The sequence below is a fragment of the Nuphar pumila genome, chromosome 14 (genome assembly GCF_984573655.1).
Source record: "Nuphar pumila chromosome 14, dmNupPumi1.hap1.1, whole genome shotgun sequence".
NCBI classification, from domain to species: Eukaryota; Viridiplantae; Streptophyta; class Magnoliopsida; order Nymphaeales; family Nymphaeaceae; genus Nuphar; species Nuphar pumila.
The window spans coordinates 90082170-90105202 of record NC_143262.1 but is presented as its reverse complement, the minus strand read 5'-3'; the positions used below and the strand labels follow the sequence as shown (position 1 = coordinate 90105202).

The 23033-nt window shown below is 40.0% G+C and overlaps 1 protein-coding gene and 1 pseudogene across 4 annotated transcripts in view; one reads left to right on the top strand and one right to left on the bottom strand.

Moving 5' to 3' along the window:
* LOC149817364 (Zinc finger C-x8-C-x5-C-x3-H type family protein) overlaps positions 1–23033 on the top strand; it is a 41979-nt gene that overhangs the window by 6821 nt on the left and 12125 nt on the right. For all 4 annotated transcript variants that reach the window (XR_016427684.1, XR_016427683.1, XM_089987725.1 and 1 more), the window contains exon 6: positions 11055–11251. Coding sequence is in view for 2 of the 4 variants with exons in the window: in XM_089987725.1 (XP_089843851.1) it covers positions 11055–11251 (197 nt within the window). In the remaining 2 variants the exon portion in view is untranslated. The remainder of the gene's footprint in view (positions 1–11054; positions 11252–23033) is intronic.
* Positions 490–7466, bottom strand: LOC149817365 (E3 ubiquitin-protein ligase UPL6 pseudogene; annotated as a pseudogene).

Genomic DNA, 23033 nt, shown 5'->3' with positions numbered 1-23033 from the left:
TTTCACTATACCCCCCATCATCACCACCACCACCACCACTTGTCTACCATCACCACCACCACCAGTATCACTACCACCACTTCTCCACCATTATCATCACCACCAGCACCAACACCACCACCAGCACCACCACCACCACCACCATCCAGAGTTACCGGAAGCGCCCCTACAGTAGGGGAAGCGCGCTTCCCCGATACGCGTTTCGGAAGTGCAAAGCGTCGCGCTTCCAAAACGCGTGAGGGAAGCATCCTCTTTTTTTGGGAAGCGCGCTCCCCCCACACTTCTATTTTTTTTCCATTTTATTTTTATTTTTTCTTTTTCCTAGGTCGCTTCCGAGACGGTTCGTGATTCGCTTCTAAGTAGTCCCACGTTTCCCGCTTCCTAAATTTTTGAAAGTGCCTTGCTTCTCGCTCCCGCTTCCCGTATCGCTTCCCGCTCCCGCTCCCGCTTCCTCGACTGGCAACCATGCCATCACCACCATTACCACCGTCACCATCCATCACTGTTGCCATCACCACCATTGCCACCGTCACCATTACCACCATCACCATTATCACGACCATTACCATCATCACCATTACCACCACTACCATCCATCACCACCATTACCACCACCACCACCACCACCACCACCACCACCACTACCACTACCACTACCACTACCATGGTTGGCAAACGCGTCGAGTCAACTCCATTGACTCATTCCGAATTAAGTACCAAATGAGTCACCAATTGAGAATGACAATTTTTTTGCCTAAACTAATTGTCAACTCGGCCTGAATCGCCCAACTCACTCTAAATCAGTCAAACTCGGCCTAAACCGTTCAAGTTGAGACATTTAATGAATCTGGTTTTTAAAAGTTTTTTTTTAAGAAGGAAACCAACAAGAAGTAAAGACTGTAAATTTGCCTATTTAGTTCTTTTTTATCATTAATGCTTAGGTTTTTCCTATGCCATGCAACTTTGAGAATAGGGCAAGCATGGCTTCGTGACCTGCGCCTTGCCAACATTGAGTCTTCGTTGCATGGGATGTTAATTGAGAGTTAAACAATCAAGGTTGGGCTTCAGCTATGTAACAGGGATTCGGCTAGCAGGGTGCCGCACCCGTGTCGACGTGACTCGACGCGGGTGCGGTCAACCCGACCCTGGGTGCGTTGACCGCTCCCAGGGTCATTTATGTCCATTTTTTTTTTGGATTTAAAAAAAAATTGCCCTATGAAATGGGCTGCGGAATTAAAAAAAAATCTGGGGTGGGGTGGGGTGGGGTGGCGCTGCCCCCCTATAACCCCCCGCCAGGGGCGGGACCCGCGCCGGGGGGAGCCCCCGGACCCCCCTTCCTGCAAGGGCAAAAGCAATGAATCAGGCTCCACAACTCATCACTTTCATCTTTGGGGACAACCATATAAGATAAAAAAATGGTAAAAAGCAAGTTGGGCACACATTCAAATATACATCTAAAAAAATCAATGCCTCTGCAAACATAAAACAAAAGGCTTCTCATGAAGAGGGATCAATCTAGGAAGTTAATAAGTGTGTTGACTTCCATAGCCATCTGCAGGTGTTAACACATGACCATAAAATACACCCTATTAGTTTAAAAATGACTTGGCGGTTCCATGCGTTAATGGACACCAGTAGCTATTTTTGCAATTTTGTGTAAAAATAAGTTACACACTTATTAGCTGTGCATTCAAAATGCACAATTATTAATATGTTTTCCTGATAAAAATTACTAAAATGTCCATAATTGTGACAATTAATACACAATCACCATATCAATTTTTAAATTTGTTAGGGGCATAAAATTGTGGTGAACGTGCTAACATGCATAAATGTCATGAACCTTAACAGCTACCATACATTCATACATATACACTATATATATATTTACATTTTTGCCCTGCCGCACCCCCGCACCCGGGTTTTTTTGAAGTGCCGAATCCCCGCACCCGCACCCGCACCCATGTGACATAGGGCTTCAGACTTTTGGCCTTCCATTGCAGCTCTCTCTCTCTCTTGGCAGTCTGAACTCTAATTATCTAACAAGATGATCTCTTTTATTTTTCATATACTCTTCATTTATTGGATATTTTAGAATTTAGATGCATTTTATTCGTTATTCTATTGCAACTGAGTTTCGCTGACGAAGTTGAGTTTCGCTAAAACTTATAGGCAAAACTTAGTTTTGCTAGCGGTTGAGTTTCGCTGAAGTGTTGAGTTTCGCTAAAACCGTATAGGCGAATCTCAGTTTCGCAGAAAGTGTGTTTTGTTGTTTCTTGTTTTAGCGGAAGGGTAAAGTCATAAAAAATGCCCCCATATTCAGCGAAAATCGAGCAAGTGGATATTCGAATAATATTGTGATATCTTCCGGCTATTCTATGAAATAGCATTATTTTTAGGGGTAGTACGATTATTTTCTCATATATATATATTTTTGTATGGGAAAATATTAGCTACACTTTAGAGTACCATATTCTGTCTGAAATTTATAGGTGCAAGCTGTATTTGATCAATTGTCCCCACATATGTATTCAACATGGGCCATTTACTAGGAAATGCACTTTGGATGGAGTGGTTTTGATATAAAAACATAATTTTATCAATCATGAAAATTTGATTTTGGACACATCATGGGCCGTTAAATTTCGAAGCCCTTAAATATCTGCTTATCTTAAGTAAGGAATGACTCCATTCTTTGCCTCACTTCTTAATTGGGTTCTTACCTTTTCAGCAAATAAAAGTGGCAATCCACAAATAAAATTTTCCTTCCAAAAATCATTGATTGGATTAGAGAGCTGGTAAGTTTGGACAAAAAAGTATCTTTATACTGTCTAAAATCAGAAATTGTTTTACACCTTAGGTTAATAAGTTGAATTCTTATTTTTTTATAGATATAACCTATTTCTCTGACAAAATAATATAATAGATTATGTACTAAGATAAAAGTAGCATCAGATTGACAATTAGGTACTAGTCTTCCTTCTAGGTGTTCTTTAGCCTTAGTTAATATGACAATTTTTAGTCCATTGGTGGGATAATTGTCACACCATCCCCTAAGTTGTCTTGAGAATTATGTTATAATTAGGTTTGTTGTTTCTGTATCTGAATGGCCCTAAGCCTAGTGATTCTTCTTGAGAAGATTCTTACGAGTATTCAAGGGGTTTCCTCTCTTTTTCAATGTTTGATGAGTTTTCTAACTCAGAGAGGTTGTTTACCGAGTCTGTACAAAACTTGCCTGACAAAGACTCATTTATTGTTAAATTGGTGGGCCTTGTTAGTAGATCGTTCAGCATATCATCTGAATATTTAGATCCTATATTTTTGTTAGGGTCTAGTTTTGGTTGTTTGAATATAGAAACACTAGCTCTTTTCGAGCTAGGTGTTTATTTAGGTAGAAGAGGTCATGTGTACCTTTCCTTTGTCTAATCAGACTGAAAAAGGCACTTTCTATCCCTATTTGTTTTTTTACCCACTAAATGTAATAAAATATTGGTATAATTTTATTTGTCTATTAGGTGTTGATTATGATCTGTTTTAATCAGATTTGGCGGTTCTGATTTAGTGATCATTTTAAAGCGACAAGCTTTAGTCTCTCTTATTATGTTGTCTAATGGAGGATGTGAGGATTCAATTTTTACTCCTTTAGTAGTTTTTCAGACCTTTTTGCTTTGAAGCATTAAGGGCACGTTTGGAAGAGAGAAAAACACTCATAGGAAAAGAAAGTTTTGCCTATGAGAGTTTTTTATAGCATCTAGAAGTATGTACATGGGTTTTTTCCATGCATATCCATGCTCATACCTACATGTATTACAATGTAAATACATGTATACTTGTGGGTGATGGTTAAAGCATGAACAAAGTTATTGTTAGGTTTACTTAAATTTTTGAAGATCACTCCACAAGATTACAAGCACAAGACAAGAGAAACCTCCTCCTCAAAATCGTGTGGAGTGAAGTCCCTTAATGATACCTCAGCCTACACACTAGAGAAGAGAAAGGAGATTGAAATCACACTCAAGCCTAAAAAATGCTCCAAGGAAAAATCGTGGTAGGGCGAGAGAGCAAAGAGGGAGAGGGATTTTCGAAAATGGAAGAGAAAATGACCCCTCTTCACCTTTTTGGCACATATTTATAGAGTTAGCCTAGGGTTTGAGGTAGATGTGTGGCTAAGATTAAAAGTGTGAGATGGAGGGCTGAGATGAGGTCAAACCCTCCTCTCAAAAATTGATGCAGTGAGGGTATCGTGGTGCACGCGACGCAACATGGGTGGCTTGCAACAACGCACACGGGTGTTGAAGAAAGGGATTCACGGCTGTTTCAGTCGTGTGATATGCTGAGGTTGATAATGAAGACCACCGTGAATGCACAATGGTTGATATTTATTTTGCAATAACAATCAATCTAACAATGAAATGAATTCAGAAAAAGAAACAAATGGATACGAAAATGATAAATCGAAAAATGTTGAAAAAGGGAATGCTGGAAAGGTAATCAGAAAACTTCAAAAAACCAAAAGCTGCGGTTATCCCATCTCCTCTATCCGCATGCAACCCTAGACTGGGCCTTTTAAAGGCTGTAGGTGGACCCGGGTCTTGGGTCCGGTCTGGACCCGGATGGGACCCGAAGCATTCTTCATGCTGTTGTTGGGTCTGTGACGTCTGGGACGTTCCGGACCTGCTCTGCATCATTCTCTCTTGGTTGGAAAGAAGTTGACTCTGACGACTTATTGTCACCACAGTATGCATATAGATCAACACACCTTCAGTAGTGGGCCTTTGTATATAAGATCTTGGTTCCAAATACTTGAATCCAGGAAGGGGTCCACGAGAGCATCTAGTAACAAACTTCAAAAATTTCTTTTGGTGCTCTTGTGAGAAGCCCCTTAGGCCTTCCCGAAACATCTCAATGTGAGGATGCTCCTCATGATATCCACCAACATAATGTGCAGTTGAGCATAAGTCATCAACATCCATACCATCAAGTGATCTTGAAATAAGGAGCTGGAGTTCATGCTCCTTGAATATCTCTATCCAATCTGGCTGTATGAGCTGCTGTAAATCTTGTCTACCTGAAAGGAGCTCTTCTTCAGTTTGCTTACCGTACTTATTATTTACGACTACGAAATACAACCCTAACTCAGAAATGTCGCCTTTATAATGCTTCAAGAAAAGGAGGTGTTGGTACCATTCTGGGTCCAAAGAAGGCATGCCATTGAAGTAGTTATGCTTCTGCTTCAACTTGCTCAAGAAAGTCACAAACGGTATTTTGACAAGAATACCCTCGAACATTGCCTTTCCAAGGATAGTTCCAAGAAACCGAAAGTACTGGAGGTGTTGTTCATGTATCATTCCTGAGGCAGGGTTTGGATATAACATGTGATCATAGGTTTCCTTAAATAGGCCATATTGCACATCAAGAGCAGCTCTGGTTATGTTTTCCATAAAATCCTTACAAACCCCTCCTCCAACTACGCCAGCCTCATTGACTCCCAATTCATTGACAAATGTCACCCGGATCATTCCCTTAAGATCCTTTTCAGACAACAGGCTCAATTGACTAAATGCATGTTCAACAATTTGATCACGTCTTATTGTAAATCAGTGTCTAGTGAAAACAGCATGAGCCCCATTTGATTGCAGTATAGCTCCCAACTGTGAAGTGTAAATTCTGACTCTGCTCGTAAATGACACCAGAAAAGGAGATTGCTTTAATATGTTGTTGGCTCTCGTGTTTTCACTTACAACCTGAGGAAAGAAATTTTCGCTGATTGCTTCGTGAGCATGAAAGTCATCAGGTGATATAAACTGCCGCATGCTATTCCAATCTTGCAACTGTGCCAAAAGCTCAGATGTCACAATACTAACTCTTTGGTCAATAAATTCAATCGAAAGTCGCTTGTGACTGGAAAGATTCGCAGTAGATTTCTGTCCTGTAGAGTTCTTTATAGGAACCACCCACAGGAGATGCCACAAAGCCTCCTTCAAAATGATTATTAAGGTCTCGACATCCTGCAAAGTCAGTGGGTTCTGCTGTTCATAAAACTCTTCGTTGTCTATTATCATCAGCATGTGCCTCGTGACCTGCTGAGGGCGTCGATCTCTATCACCCTGTGACTGGCGCTCTAGGCACGTCGGCTCACGCTGTACCAGTACTGTTGCTACTGGAGGCGTGTTTCAGTCGGTTCCGAGCAGGAGGAAGAACTGGTTGAAATTGCTGCTGAGGATCTGGTGGGGGAGGTGGTCCCAACAAAGGGGGATAGACTGGGTATGTAATAGAGTTAAGGTTTGGATTTGGATGATAGGTTTGGGTTAGGGTTTGGGTTCGGATAGTAGTTTGGGGTTGGATGTAGATAGGGTATAGGGGTTGGATTTTGGATTGGAATAGGGGTTTGGATTTGGGTAGAATAATGGGTTCAGATTTGAGTTGGATTTGGGTTTGGGTGGGGTTTTTGGATTTGGTGTTGATTGTAATTTGAATTTGAACCCGATTGGTTTTGGATCGGGTGTGACCCTAAAGTAATCGTCGGACTCAGATTTGGATAGGTTGGATCTGTGATCGAGTTGAGGGGGTAAAAGGCTTGGTTTGAACTCGATCCACGATCCATATGATTATGGGTCTGGTTTTGACCCGGCTCAAAGTAAAACGAGAGCTCCGTCCGGGTCCGATGCAGGCCTGGGTTGGTCTCGGATCTCATGCTAGGGTCAAAACGGTTGGGTTGGGCCAGATCCGGGACAAACCCCGAACTGGGCCCAACTGAGTAGGTTGGACAAAGGGGTTCGAGGCTAGGACCCGATCCCGGGGTCCCAAAGGGTGGTCCCCGGTCCCGGGTCTGGGCCCCGCTACACCTAGTTTTGGGCCGGACCCTCTCGGGTTCAGACCCATCCACAAGGGTCCGTGACCCCCTGCTCGCTGGTGGGCTGCAGCAGCGCCCCCACGCGCTGTCTCGGGAAATTGGACCTGATCGCCCCCAGCCTGGCCGACGCTGCGGCGCCAACATCCTGACCCTGGGCCATGCTCAGACCTGGTAGACTGGGTCTGGCCTGCGGACCTGGGGTCGTGGCTCGAGGTCGGGCCTGTGCATTCACTCCATAGTTGGAGGGTCCGTCAGCGAACACTGGGTTCGACTGGACGACCCCCACTTCGGAATCGATAGTTGTGAGCATGCCTGGGTGAGAAAAGGGTACCGGTTGCGAGAGGTTGCCGTGACCCGCATCCCTGTGTAGGGCCTCTTCAACGCCCTCTCGTCGCGCCACACATTGGAACGTCAATTGGGCTGGACCGGTGGCTGCAGGATCCGCAGGGTTAATCACACGCTCGCCTGGCTGGTTCATTTGCATTGCATGCGCATCCACCGGTGATTCAAGAACGACCATCCGTGCCTCGATCCCATCCACGCGTTTCGACAGACCGGCTACCTCCTTGTCTAGGCATAGCAGATCTTCCTGGATCGTTGTCAACATGTCCATCATCCGCATCATCGGATCTTCGTTGTCAGTCTCCTCTCACGCCTTCCCGCTTGTAGGATCGTCCCTCGCTTCTTGCGACATGCCGTTGACCAAGGAAGAGGGGCTGAGCTTTGATACCATTTTGATGCAGTGAGGGTATCGTGGTGCACGCGACGCAACGTAGGTGGCTTGCAACAACGCACATGGGTGCTGAAGAAAGGGATTCACGATTGTTTCAGTCGTGTGATATGCTGAGGTTGATAATGAAGACCACCGTGAATGCACGGTGGTTGATATTTATTTTGCAATAACAGTCAATCTAACAATGAAATAAATTCAGAAAAAGAAACAAGTGGATACAAAAACGACAAATCGAAAAATGCTGAAAAAGGGAATGCTGGAAAGGTAATAAAAAAACTACGAAAAACCAAAAGCTGCGGTGATCCCATCTTCTATGTTCGCACGCAACCATAGATTGGGCCTTTTAAAAGCTGTAGGTGGACCCGGGTCTCGGGTCTGGTCTGGGACCCGGAGCATTCTTCATGCTGCTGTTGGGTCTGTGACGTCTGGGACGTTTCAGATTTGCTCTGCATCAAAAATGTTTTTCAACCTAGGAGCCAAGTCAAAAAGCACAAAGAAAGTTTTTCCCTTGTTTGTGTAGCATGAGAAAAACAGAGTGGAAAAATATGAAAAATGAGAGAGGAAGAGGGTGGTGGTGGTGAGATGGGTGGTGGGGAGTATAAAAATAAATTTTCTCTTGGTAGGAAACATTCCTCCACCACCCCCATGGAGGAATGTTTCCTATCAAAACAGAGTGGAAAAATGTGAAAAATGAGAGAAGAGGGGTGGTGGCGGTGATGGTGAGATGGATGGTGGTGGTGGGGAGTATAAAAATAAATTTTTTCTTGGTAGGAAACATTCCTCTACCACCCCATGGAGGGATGTTTCCTATCAAAAAGTGTACTTTTTAGAAAAACTCTCTCAACGAAAAAGTCTCTCTCGTTTGGAAGGGTCGGAAAATCCGTAAGGATTTTATACGGATTTTTCCATTTTGCATCCCTTTTCCTACATCTTTCTCGCTTCCAAACATGCCCTAGGAGTTCTGTATACTTTGAGCCTTCTAAGATCTTTAATAAGGAAGATATATAATATTGTTTAAACCAGAGTTACCGGAAGCGCCTAGGGTAAAGGGGAAGCGCGCTTCCGAAGCGTGAGGGGAAGCGTCCCCCTTTTTTGGGAAGCACGCTTCCCTTTTATGGGAAGCACGCTTCCCCCTCGCTTCCCTTTTATGGGAAGCACGCTTCCCCCACACTTCCCCATTTTTTTCATTTTTTTCGCTTCCCCCTCGCTTTCGGTTCGCTTCCTAGGTCGCTTCCGGTTCGCTTTCTAGGTCGCTTCCGAGACGGTTCATAATTTTCTTCTAAGTGGTCCCACGCTTCCCCGCTTCCTACATTTTTGAAAGTGCCTCGCTTCCCGCTCCCGCTTCCTCAACTGGCAACTTTGGTTTAAACCATTCAACGAACACAACATTTCTTCTCTCTTTTTTCATTTGCTCATACCTTTTTTCCCTAATTATGGTTCTAGACTTTTCATTATAGTGCTTAAAAAACCATTTTTCTTTTTTTTCTTGCCTGTTTAGGTTTTCTATTAAAAGTTTTTTATCAAATATCAAAATTCTTCTATTATTGCATTCACTTTAAAGTCAGACATAGATGTTGAGGGCTCATATCATTCTTCTTAGGTGGCATATACTATATTGGCTTCATGGGCTGCTTTCCTCTTTTCTCTTTAAGTCGTAAGAATAGAGGAGGTTGAAGCCCTTGCCAGCGTTACTGCTATTTCTCTTTTATAGGCAAACCTTATATGTACAACACCCTTTGGGGCTTCTATAGTTCTTTCTACCTCAGTTTGTTATAAAGGTTGTGTGGAACATCTGATACCGTCTATACTTCTTGGAGTTTGATTATCTTCCCACCTTCTTTCTTTAGGTAATATATAATTATTTTTAGGATCTATTTGAGAGTAAGTTGTTAAACCCTTTGGAGTATATTCTTTTACTTCTATTGTTAAGGTAGACATTTTTTTGTCATATACTCGGTAGGACACAAATATTAATTGATCCGGGTTCCATGTTAAACCTAAAAGTTTGTAGGTCTAGGGTTAGGACCTTAGATAAATGAAGATCAGATAGGGCTATCGAAAAGTTTGGAAAGCTATTAAAGAAAGCTTCTACTAAACCAGGCAAAGAGTTATATTTTAGATTTCTGTAATCTATTAAGTTCACCAATATAGTTGTGTTTAACCCTTTAAGGGTTAAGGATTAGATGTCATGACTTCTAAAACTTTTTTATTAAATAATTATAAAAACACTTGAGTCTCAGATATGGGCAAAGTTTTCTCTATTGTTTTACTATAATAATCTGATTGGAAATTGAAAGTTGCCTGTTGGTATATTTCTTTTATTGGCATTTAGGGATTTTCCAATTTGTAATACTTTTTTTAATATTTTCAAAATATATAGTTGATGAATTTCCAGAAGACATGGATCTAACATAAGGTATATTATCAGTACTTTCACAAGATCAAATGAATAAAGCTTGCATTAATCTTCTTGCCATAATACCAGTAGCCTATCAATGGGTATAACAACTCTCAACAAAGTTCCCTTGACACCTTCTTGGCTAAGCTGGCAAAAATAGAGCTCCCATGACAAGGAAGCCTTGAGCCTGATATATCTCAAGAAATTAGCATACTCTATACCCCAAAAGACCGTGATGGCTCTGATACCACTTACTAAACAAGCAACAAGCACCACTTACTAAACAAGAAGGCTGTGTGTGTGTGGGAAAATATTGGCTACACTCTAGAGTACCATACTCTCTAGCTGAAATTCATAGGTGCAAGCTTTATTTGATCAATTTGATCCCACAGATGCGATCAACATGATCCATTTGCTAGGAAATGCACTTTGGATGGAGTGGTTTTGGTATAGAAACATGATTTTGTCAATCATGAAACTTGGACACATCGCGGACCATTGAAATATGAAGCCCTTAAAAAATGTATTTATATAATGTGATCGGGGGATCTAAAACTTGTTTTTGACTAAATGAACTATATAAATCATATCTATAGGGCTTGATAAAAAAAAAGAAATCATGAAAATATGAAGAAATGGATTGTTTCTAACTAATGATCTCTCTGTGTGTGTATATGGTGTTGATGAAAGAGAGTTCCTAAGACAATTGCACTAAACTTGGATTGACCAAGTCACCTGATTGGGTGCACGAAGGGAAATAAACTTTTATTTTATACCATGCTAAAACATAATAAAACATTAGGCCATGATAAGTTTGATGATGAGCATTGAAGGGCATTGGCTTTCTCCCTTCATGGAATTTAATTATAAGCAATTCATGTTTGGCATAATTATGTACTTCTAGAAGATATGCATGTTAGTAAATTGTCTATTTTGGGTGAGTGTTATTTGGCATAATTATTTACTTTTGCAAGACATATTAAGCAAGCCAACTTTCATTTTGTTTCTATTATGGTTGTCAAATGCAATTTGTTGTTGTGGTGTCTTTATTGCCATATGGTGTGATGCAGATTGAGAGGGAGAGGAATTTGCTGAAAAACAAGATAGCCGAATTTGACGACTTCCTTCAGAAGCCATACGTGATGCCACAAAGTCATGGGCATGGTTCCCCAATTTTTTTCACTGGAACAACTTCAAATGCATCCGTGCCTGGATTTCAGAATTTGCCTCATCCAGTTAATCAAGTTGGTGTTTCGACCAATTCAGGGTATAAAGTGTGCAAGACAATCTAGACTCGCTGCTTTTGCAATTCTGTTTATTATTTAACTTTAGCCCACTTTAGTGCAAAAAAAATGAATGTTTTGTTTTATTACTTTAGAGCAGCATTATAAGTATTGTATCATAATATCGCTAACACAGAAAAAAGATTTTTTTTATCATGATAAAGTTTCTTCATAATAAATTATCTTGTAATAATTTATCACGGATAATTTCTACTTGCTGTCAAACGCACCCTCATAGAGGCATCCATGGAGAGTAGACACAAAAGAGCAAGGAAACTAGAAACTTCATTAATTCTAAACAAGGGAGAATTACAACAATATATGGGAGCCAACTCCCCTACTCCTCACTAACAGACAAAAACTGTTGACTTTACAACAGAATGGAAAAATACAAGAATTGTTAAATTGTAATTCATAAGACAATGTATTTTTTATATATATTTTATATATATAAAAGAAGATACATATACATATATATGTACATGAATCCATCTACTTATATATATAAAATATATATTTCTTTAGTTGTAGGGGTATTTTAGTCATTTTTACATTTTACGATATTCATGTTTTTGAATATGATTGTAATTCCTCTTTATTTTTTCTTATTTTTGTAATTTTTTTCATTTCTTATTTTTGTTCTTTTATGTAATATTTCTGTACACAGTCAGAGTGGACTGTCGTACACAGTTTAAAAGGTAGACGTTGGGCTAATTCCCAACGTCTCTAATAAGAGCCGTTAGGAATAGCCCAACGTCTTTTTAAGTGCTTATAAATAAGGGGCTATGTGAGCCCATTTAAGGAATGTATTACAATAAGGAGTTGTCTCCTTAAGCTTATATACACTGTGCATTTATTGCACTTCTTTTGTGGTGTAAAGCTTATAAACAGTGTGCATTTATGGCACTTCTTTTGTTGTGTAAAGCTTATAAATACTGTGCATTTATTTTGTGTCTTGAATACTTGAAGTATCAAGTTATTTGAAAACTTGATTGTTTGCAAGGATTATTCACATGGTGGATTCTCACTTTTTTGGGTTTCTCGAAAAGCGTGCCTTTGATTTTTTAGTGATCGGAGTGGATCTTCTTGTTCATCCAATATTTTAGAAGACTCTTCTATCAAAAAAGGTCTAAAAATCCTTTGTGGTACGTATTCTTTTTCATCATCTCTCCTCTCTAATGGGTGAAAAAGACTCATTTTTCTCTCGACTTCAAACTCAACAGGACCAACTATCATGTTTGGGCCGGAAATATGGAGGCTCATATTAAAAGGAAAGGGCTTTGGGGCTATGTCCAAGGCTCGATTCCTGAACCGGAGCCAAAGATAATCTTGATGGAGAAAGGAGAAATAAAAATCCTTGAAAGCGAAGAAAGAGCTAAGGCTCTTGAAGACTACACCAAAAAACATGAAGAATGGGAGATGAGGAATTTTAAAATCCTCTCATGGATTTTCTCATCCATAGAAACAAGAATTAATGCCAATATTATCAAGTTTAAGAAGGCTTCTCAAGCGTGGAAGTACCTTGAGAAGATGTACACCTCTAGGGACTTATCCCATAAATATTACCTCTAAAAGAGGGCGCTAACTCTTCATCAAGGAGAGATGACTATAAGGGAGTATTTTGCCGATCTCTCTTTATTTGGGATGAGCTTGCTATGCTCGAACCCAAGTGGAGTGGAGAAGCTATAGAGCTTTGTCATAAACAATTAGAAGAAGATATATTTTTTAATTTTTTGAATAGGCTTAGGCCTGAATTCGAACAAATCCGGTCTTCTCTTTTATCCGCCTTCACTTTCCCCTCTCTTGGAGATGTAATTATTAAACTAAGTGGGGAAGAGACTCGTATGGGTATAAGCAAGAATAACCCAAGTGTTCTAACTACACCTTCCAATAATGAAGAAAATGAAGGAGTTAATGCCGTCTCACGACCAGGGAACAACTTAAGGACCTACAAGCCTCCTCACTTCAAGAATCAAAACTCAAGTGGTCAAGGAGGGAAGAAGGATTATAGCAAGCTTTTATGCCATTTTTATAAGGAATCGGGGCGTATCAAGCCTATTTGCCCAAAGTGAAAAAAGTTACTTGCTGTGGCTACTACATCCCAACCTCAAAAGGAAGAGTGCTCGTCATTTTCAAATGGAGCTCTATCATTGCAACAAATCGTGGATGCACTTAAACCTCTTCTAAAAGGGGCTATTTTCGGAGCCGCCGTGTCAACCTCTTCTCCTCCCGGTAAGACCTCTTGGCTTTTAGATTCGGGTGCTTCTTTTCATATGACCCCAAGTTTTAGTTCTTTTTCCGAATACTCAAAAACTCCCTCTCCATCTTTTGTTTCAACCGCGGATGAAACATCTCTTGAAGTAAAAGGAATAGAAAATTTTGAAAAACAAGGGTTCTTTATTCCAAAAATTAGATTTATACCCAAATTAAACTTAAATTTGCTTTTCGTTTCTCAACTCTCGGATCATGGGTGTGATATAAAGTTTTCATCTAACAAATGTTGGATACATGATCGCCGGCCCGGGAGATTGATTGGGGAAGGCTCTAGGAAGGGCGATCTATACTATGTCGATTCCCTTCAAATTCCAAAGAACCTGTTTTGTAATGTTGTCCAACAAAAGGATATTAATGTGTGGCACAAGAGACTTGGACATCCAAATATTGCAAAAATTTCTTATTTACCTTTTGTTAAAAGTCTATGTAAAGTGATTTCACTTGTAACGACTGTATTCTTGGGAAAATAAAAAAAGCCTCTTTGTCAAAGATCTATGTTTACAACAAGACCTTTTGAAATTATCCATTCGGATCTATGAGACCTGCACCCGTCCTATCAAAAGGAGGCTTTGCATATTATGTCATTTTTGTTGACGACTACACGAGATATTGTTGGATTTATTTTCTTAAACACAAATATGCAGTTTTTTCGATTTTTAAAACCTATCATATAATGATTAAAAATCAATTTAACGAGAATCTAAAAATTTTTAGAACTGACTCTGGTGGAGAATACCTTTCAAGTGAATTTAAAAATTATCTTGAAAGTCATGGCATTCTTCACCAAAGATCTTGTCCGAAAACCTCTCAACAAAATGGATTAGCCGAAAGGAAGCAATTGAGACAACTCGAATATTACTTGTTTCTCAAAACATCCCAAAAGGTTTTTGGGCTGAAGCGGCTTTAGCATCTGTCTATCTGATAAATCAGCTACCTTCTAAAAACTTGAACAATATCTTGCTTTTTGAAAAATTGTATACCAAAGAGCCTGACTATAGTTGGTTGAGAATTTTCGGTTGTAAATGTTTCGTTCTTACTGATAAGAACGACAAGCTTTCACCAAAAGCCATTGCCTGCGCTTTTCTTGGATATTCTGAAACCCCAAAAGGGTTTCGTTATGATATTAAGAATGACAAGCTATATGTTTACAGAAATGTGAGTTTTCTGAAAAATGTTAATGGTTTTGAAAGGAGTGAACGCTTTGAATAAAACATGGATTACTCTTTTTTATTTGAAATGTTAGCACATGATGATAGTGATGCCCATTTCATTCATAATGACGTCAATGATAAAGAAGATGGCTCTTTCCATCTACCTATCTCCCAACATAGAAATGAAGGAGCATTGAGAGATCCTATAATATGTACCCATAGAGATAGAAACAATTTTAGGAGTACAACAACAACAACAACAACTACGCCTTCATCCCAAAACAATTGGGGTCAGCGATATGAACCAAAAAAGAAATTCATTTTGGGTCTTCCACATGAATCCTTTTCCTCCAATCATTTCTATCCAACGCCATGTCCTCGGTGAGGTTCAAAGCATTCATATCCTTTTCTATCATCTCCATCCAAGTCTTCCTAGGCCTACCCCGACCTCTTTTAACTAATATATTTTCCCATTTCTCCAACCTTCTAACTGGAGCATCATTAGGCCTTCGCCGAATATGTCCAAACCACCGTAAACGATTCTCTCGCATCTTATTTTCAATGGGTGCAACACCTACCTTCTTACGTATCTCTTCGTTCCGAATCTTATCTTTTATTGTATTTCCACACATCCATCTAAGCATCCGCATCTCAGCTACACTCATTTTTTGAATATGATGTCTCTTGGCAGCCCAACATTCCGTACCATATAGTAAAGCGGGTCTAATAGTCGTCCTATGAAACTTTCCCTTCAACCGCAATGGCATTCTACGATCGCACAGCACTCCAGTAGCACTTTTCCATTTCATCCACCCAACCTTTATCCTATGATTTACATCTCCATCAATTTCTCCATACTTTTGAATGATGGATCCCAAATATTTGAAATAATCATTCACCGGTATATCTTGCTCACCAAGCTTCACTACACTCCCATCACTACTTCGTTGCTTACTAAACCGACATTCCATATATTCAGTCTTACTCTTACTCAACTTAAAACCTCTAGCTTCCAATGTCTGTCTCCATAATTCTAACTTAGCATTAACCCCAGCTCTAGACTCATCAATCAAAACAATATCATCAGCAAACAACATACACCACGGTACATTTTCTTGAATTGATCTCGTAAGCTCATCGATCACTATCGCAAATAGGAAAGGGCTTAAAGCAGATCCTTGATGTAACCCAACCGTTATCGGAAAATTGGTTGTCACCCCTCCACAAGTGCGGACATTGGTTACTACTCCTTCATACATATCTTTAATTATACTAATGTACTTGAGAGAAACACCTTTCTTCATCATTGTCCACCAGAGAACGTCCCTAGGTACTCTATCGTATGCCTTCTCTAAATCAATAAAAACCATATGCAAATCTTTGTTCCTCTCTCTATATCTTTCAATAAGTTGTCTAAGAAGATGTATAGCTTCCATAGTTGATCTTCCAGGCATAAAACCAAATTGATTCTCCGATATCATGACAACCTTCCTCAACCTAGACTCAATCACCCTCTCCCAAAGTTTCATAGTATGACTCATGAGTTTTATACCACGATAGTTTGTGCAATCTTGTATATCACCCTTATTCTTATATAAAGGCACCAAAGTACTCTTCCTCCACTCATTAGGCATCTTATTTGTTCGCCAAATCAAGTTAAAAAGATTTGTCAACCATTCTAAACCTTTCTCTCCCAAGCATTTCCAAGCCTCGATAGGTATACCATCTGGGCCAACTGCCCTTCTTGATTTCATTTTCTTCAAAGCCTCTGCAATTTCTTTCTTTTGAATCTTGCGCATGAAGTCACGATTTATCTCATGAAAAGGAATGGAGAAGTCTCCAAGATCATATCATAGGACAAACAAAAATCTAAAATCCTTTCTCCATTTTCATTTCTTTCTCCTATACCATAGCCTCCATGGATATTCTCAAATCCATCCCTACTAATGCCTACATGTCCATTAAGGTCACCGCCGATGAAAAGCTTTTCTCCATAGGATGTCTCTTGTACTACTCCATCTAAATCTTCCCAAAATTGATGCTTAATGGAATCATCTAAACCTACTTGAGGTGCATAAACACTAATAATATTAATAATATCCGTACCTAATACTAATTTAATAAGTAAAATTCTATCACCCTTCCTACGGACCTCAACTACATTATCTATAAACTGACGACTCATAACAATCCCTACTCCATTCCTATTCCTATTTATTCCTGTATACCAAATCTTATATCCCCAAGGTTCTATCACTTTAGCTTTCTCACCTACCCATTTGGTCTCTTGAAGACATAAAATATCAATCTTTCTCCTACACATAACATCTACTAACTCTACCAACTTACCAGTTAAAGACCCTATGTTCCAAGTGGCTAACCTAATTTTATGGTCTTGGACTAACTTCTTTACCCCCACCCGTCCAACAAAGTGAGGGAACCCTTGCCTATTTGACACCACACCCGGGCGCCGGTGTGACGCGTCGCTTCTGGGCGACGACCTAGCAACCCTTGCACATTTATCACTGCCTCCGGGCCTAGAGAGTACAGCGCGTCGCTCAGTAGGGAACGCCCCAACGAAATTCTCATATTGGTTCATTTTCATAGGATATGACAAAGTTTTTATGCTGGCTGTCACAGGCCTACCGCAACCCTCCTCCTTTATCCGGGCTTGGGACCGGCAGTGTATAACTACACAGGCGGAGTTGAAACAATTTTAGGAGTGCAATTGAAAAATTCAGTGAACCTAGTGGGTCCAATTCAACAAATGATGAAAACCTACGAAGAACTGAGAGAAGTAGAAAGATGCCTTCTAGGTTTATTTCATATGATTCGTTTACTCCTAAACATAGAGCCTGCCTTAGCGCCATTCATTCCTATATAGAACCCAGAAACTTCGAAGAAGCCAAAAAGAATGATGAATGACTGAAAGCAATGGAATGTGAGCTTTCAGCTCTTAACAGGGCAAAGACTTGGGAGTGTAATGACAAGAGGCGGAAGCACCAATAGAGCAAAAGGTCACTCTTTAAGAGTGACTACTAGAGCCAAGAACACAAACACCAAATGTGCACACACACAACTCACAAATATAGAAAATGACTTAAAGTCATAAGTTGGATTTATTGAAGAAAGGAAGAGAAGGGTGTAAAAACCCATACATTCAAGAGGGGAACACCTCCTCTATTTATAGAGGAGGAGAGCACAAGAAGGGAACACAAGGGGGCCCACTCTTGTAGTCGTTGGGAGCCCCCAACGGTCAGAAATCTGACCGTTGGGGCCCCAACAACTACAAGAGTGGGGCCCCTTGTGGTTCAAACAAAAAGCAAAAAAGAAAAAGAAAAAAAGGAAAAAAGGAAAAAGAAAAAGCAAAAATATAAAAAGTACATTTTGCAGTTTTACAAGAATACCCCTATCGGGTATTTTACTAAAAGGAATATGTATATATATACATATATGTATATATATACTTATATATATACGAATGTATATATATATATATATATATATATATATATATATATATATATATATATATATATATATATATATATTAACAGGGAGTTCCAAGATCTTCCTAAGGGTAAGAAAACAATAGGGTGTAGATGGGTATTTAAGGTAAAAACTAAGAGCGATGGATCTCTTGAGAGATATAAGGCTCGATTAGTTGCAAAGTGATATAGTCAAGAATACGAGATTGACTATGAAGAAACTTTTGCCCCTGTGGCCCGAATGGTCACTGTCCGATGTCTCATTACCATTGTCTCAATCAACAAATGGAACATCTATCAAATGGATGTTAAAAACGCCTTCCTAAATGGTGATCTGAATGAAGATGTGTATATAGATGCTCCACTAGGAATGAAGACTCCTAAAGGGAAAGTGCTTCGCCTTCGAAAAACACTTTATGGTTTAAAACAAGCCCCCAAGGCTTGGTATGATAGATTTAACTCCGAAATGTTAGAAAATGGTTTTTCTTTCTGTTTCACTGACACTGCCTTATTTGTTAGAAAAACTAATGCAGGGATTGTCATTCTGCTCTTATATGTGGATGATATGTTTATAACCGAAAGTTATTCTAAAGAGGTTAAAAACATAAAATCAGGTTTGAAATGTCTGATTTGGGATTTCTAACTTATTTTTTGGGCATTGAAGTAGCATACTCATAGAGGGTATTTTTTATCTCAAACTAAGCTTGCTTCTGAGATTATTGACAGGTCAGGTATTATGGATGATAAGGTTTGTGAAACTCCTGCTATAGTAGGAGCCAAAATGAAGATTGATGATGGTATTCCTCTCTCCGATCCCAACCCCTACAGACAGCTTGTGGGATCTTTGATGTATCTGAGTATTACTAGACCAGATATCTCTCATGCAGTTCATACTATAAGTCAGTTCCAACATGCAACAACATCAGTTCACATGAGTGCCATCTTGCGGATTGTGAGATACATAAAGGGCACACTAAACAAGGGAGTATGCTTATCCTCTTCTTCTGAATTAAAATTAATTGCTTATACTGACTCTGACTGGGGAGGTGACACAAATAACCGTCACTCCATCACTGGTTTTTGTGTGTTTTTAGGAGACTCACTGATTTTTGGAGATATAAGAAGCAACAAAAAGTGTCTCTATCCTCAACATAAGCTGAATATCGTGCCATGACGACTACTACCATGAAAATTGTATGGATTCATCAACTATTAGAAGACATGAGGATCTCAATAGAAGGGCCCACCAAGCTATACTGTGATAACAAGAGTGCAATATACATTGCAAAAAATCATACTTTTCATGAGCGGATTAAACACATTGAGATGGACTGTCACTATGTTCGGGAAGTGTATCTGAAAGGAGTTAGAGATCTTCCATTTGTAACTTCAGAATATCAGTTGGCAGATTTCTTCACCAAAGCTTTGTGTGCTCCGCAGTTCAATTTCCTCCTTGGCAAACTTTCGGTCATCTTGCCCTAAGTTTGAGGGGGGGGGGTGTTAAATTGTAATTCATAAGACAATGTATTTTTTATATATATTTTATATATATAAAAGAAGATACTTGTAGGGGTATTTTAGTCATTTTTACATTTTATGCATATTCATGTTTTTGAATATGATTGTAATTCCTCTTTATTTTTTCTTATTTTTGTAATTTTTTTCATTTCTTATTTTTGTTCTTTTATGTAATACTTCTGTACACAGTCAGAGTGGACTGTCGTACACAGTTTCAAAGGTAGATGTTGGGCTAATTCCCAGTGTCTCTAATAAGAGCCGTTGGAAATAGCCCAACGTCTCTTTAAGTGCTTATAAATAAGGGCTATGTGAGCTCATTCAAGGAATGTATTTCTGTAAGGAGTTGTCTCCTTAAGCTTATATACACTATGCATTTATTGCACTTCTTTTGTGGTGTGAAGCTTATAAACATTGTGCATTTATTGCACTTCTTTTGTTGTGTAAAGCTTATAAACACTGTTCATTTATTTTGTGTCTTGAGTATTTGAAGTATCAAGTTATTTGAAAACTTGACTGTTTGCAAGGATTATTCACAAGAATACCCTATAAATAATAAAGCGTACATGAGAGAGAGGTATCACGCACAATAGTGATACATGTATTACATTTCTCAACACTTATGATACCCCCTAATAAAAAACACAATGTATTAGACCGTATCACAATTATCGTACCATATCATTGTGAGAAAGGGGTCCTTGATCTCTACACAGACCTGAGAGAGAGAGAGAGAGAGAGAGACCTTGTGGCTGCGCCTTTCAGTCTATTAATATATTGAGTATGTAATTCTAGGGTACATAAATACCCCTTAATAACATATACATTGATTGGGTCTGGACCCGATCCAGTATATAGATCAGGTCGGGTCCTACATATACATAATGACGTCTTCTTTTCAGCCCCCCTCAAGTTGTGCATGGTTCTGAACCATGAACAACTTGCCTTTCAGAAACCAAAATCTGTCATTTGTCAACCCTTTAGTGAGAATGTCAACAACTTGTTCTTCAGTTGGCACATACATGGGCTCAATCTCTTTATCTTCAACCTTTTTCCTAATAAAATGTTGATCTATTTCAATATGCTTTGCTCGACTATGATGGATGGGATTGAAGAACATGTTGATGGCACTTTGATTGTCACACAATAGCAGTGACTGAACAATCAGTTCTCCCATTTTTGTTAGGAGATGTCTTATCCATGTAGCCTCAGCCGTGGCAGCAACCATCGATCTGTATTCAGCCTCAGTGCTTGACCTAGCAACCGCCTTTTGTTTTCTACTGTTCCAGGATACCAAGTTTGATCCAATGAAGCTGCAATAACCAGATATTGATCGTCGTTCATCTGGATCACCCGCCCAATCAGCATTAACATAAATGACGATCTCATGGCCCCCGCCTGGATCTAATTCTCTTTTCTTGTATACCAGCCCATCACCAACTGTACCCTTCAGGTAATGAAGTATTCGTTTGACTGCCTCCATATGTGACATACGAGGTTCATGCATAAACTGGGATACCTGATTAACCGAGTACACTATATCAGGTCTAGTAAAAGTCAGGTATTGCAACATGCCAACTAAGCTGCGATACTTAGTGGGATCTCCATATATATCCCCTTCTTTTGAACTCAGTTTCTGATGAATGACACTTGGAGTTGTTAACGGCTTACAATCTGTCATGCCTGCTCTGCTGAGAATGTCCAACGTGTATTTGTGTTGAGTAAGTGTGAGTGCATCACTTCTTTTATCAACTTCTACCCCAAGAAAATATCGCAGCTCTCCCAAATCTTTCATCTTAAATCTTTGATTTAATAACTTCTTCACCTGCTCAATGTGACTTTTACAGTTCCCTGTGATGATGATGTCATCTACATATATCAATAGAAGAATAGTGACGCCTTGTTCATTGTGAATAAATAATGAGTGATCTAGAAGGGATCGAGAGAAGCCATGCTTTTGTATCTCTAGAGAAAAGTTGTCGAACCAGGAACGAGAAGCTTGTTTTAAACTATAGCGTGCTCTCTTTAACTTTCATACATATTTTTTGGTGTCTCGTTCTGCATATCTAGTAGGTTGTTCCATGTAGACCTCCTCTTTTAAATCCCCGTGCAGAAATGCATTTTTTACATCCATCTGGCTCGATGTCCATCCATGTTCAATGGCTAGACTCAACACGATGCGAATGGTCCCCATTTTATCTACAGGACTAAAAGTTTAATCAAAGTCCTGTCCTTCCTCTTGTGTGAATCCCTTTGCTACAAGTCTAGCCTTGTACCTTTCGATGCTCCCATCTGGTTTATACTTTATCTTGTACACCCATTTTGACCCAACAACATTTCTGTTTAGTGGTCTAGGTACAATCTCCCATGTCCCACATTCATGTAAGGCCTCCATTTCTTCATTCATTGCTTCTACCCATCTTCTAGAGCTCGCAGCTTGATAGAACATGAGGGGCTCATCCTCTTTACTTATGGATGTCAAGAATAATTGAAAATCCAATGAAATTTTTTTATAACTTACCCACCTGTCAAGCGAATGTCAAATCCGTGAGGATCTTCTGATATCCATCATCTGTGAAGCGGGATTAGATGGATTTGTAGTTGTACAAGGAATGAATGAGGGCTCTTTGTCTCGCCGAGTGTACACAACACCCTTATACCTTGTTGGCTCCAAGTCTTGTGTAACAGTCTCTTCCGTTTGAGTTTCATTGCCTGATTCCTCATGTGTCTCCTTCTGACTGCAGTTTGTTGGTCAGTCTGCTTTACCATTGGAAAAGAGTTCTGAATTTAACCATGGGTAGTATACCTCAACGATGGGGCTTGAGTTATCAACATGAAGGCTTGAATTAGCAGGTTGCTCATCAAAGTTCATTTCATCGAAAACTACATTTCTCCTATGTCACACGGACTCGGCTAAAGGGTTGCCGCACCCGCGTCGACACGCACGGACTCGGGTGCGGCTTTGGACTCGGCCCGGACTCGGTCAACGAGTCCGGGCCGAGTCCGACCACATTTTGGACTCGGTCAACTTTGACCGAGTCCAAAATTGTCCAGTTCGAGTTTTCAATTTTGTTTTGGATCCGGGTCGGGTCGGGTCCAAACCCGACCCAGATCCAATTTTTTTTTGGCAGCCGAACCCTAAAAGGGGTTTATCGACAGGGAGAGGGGCTTACCCTCTCGATTTTGCCTCTCCCCCTCAGCCCCTGCAGCTTTCTCCTGCAACCACGCCGGCGATCCGAACTCCGGCGACAGGCAGCCACCGGTTCCTCCTCCGTCAGGTATGTCGACCCTGCTCGTAGCCTCCCTCCCTGCACCCTCTGCTCGCAGAGGAGGGGCTC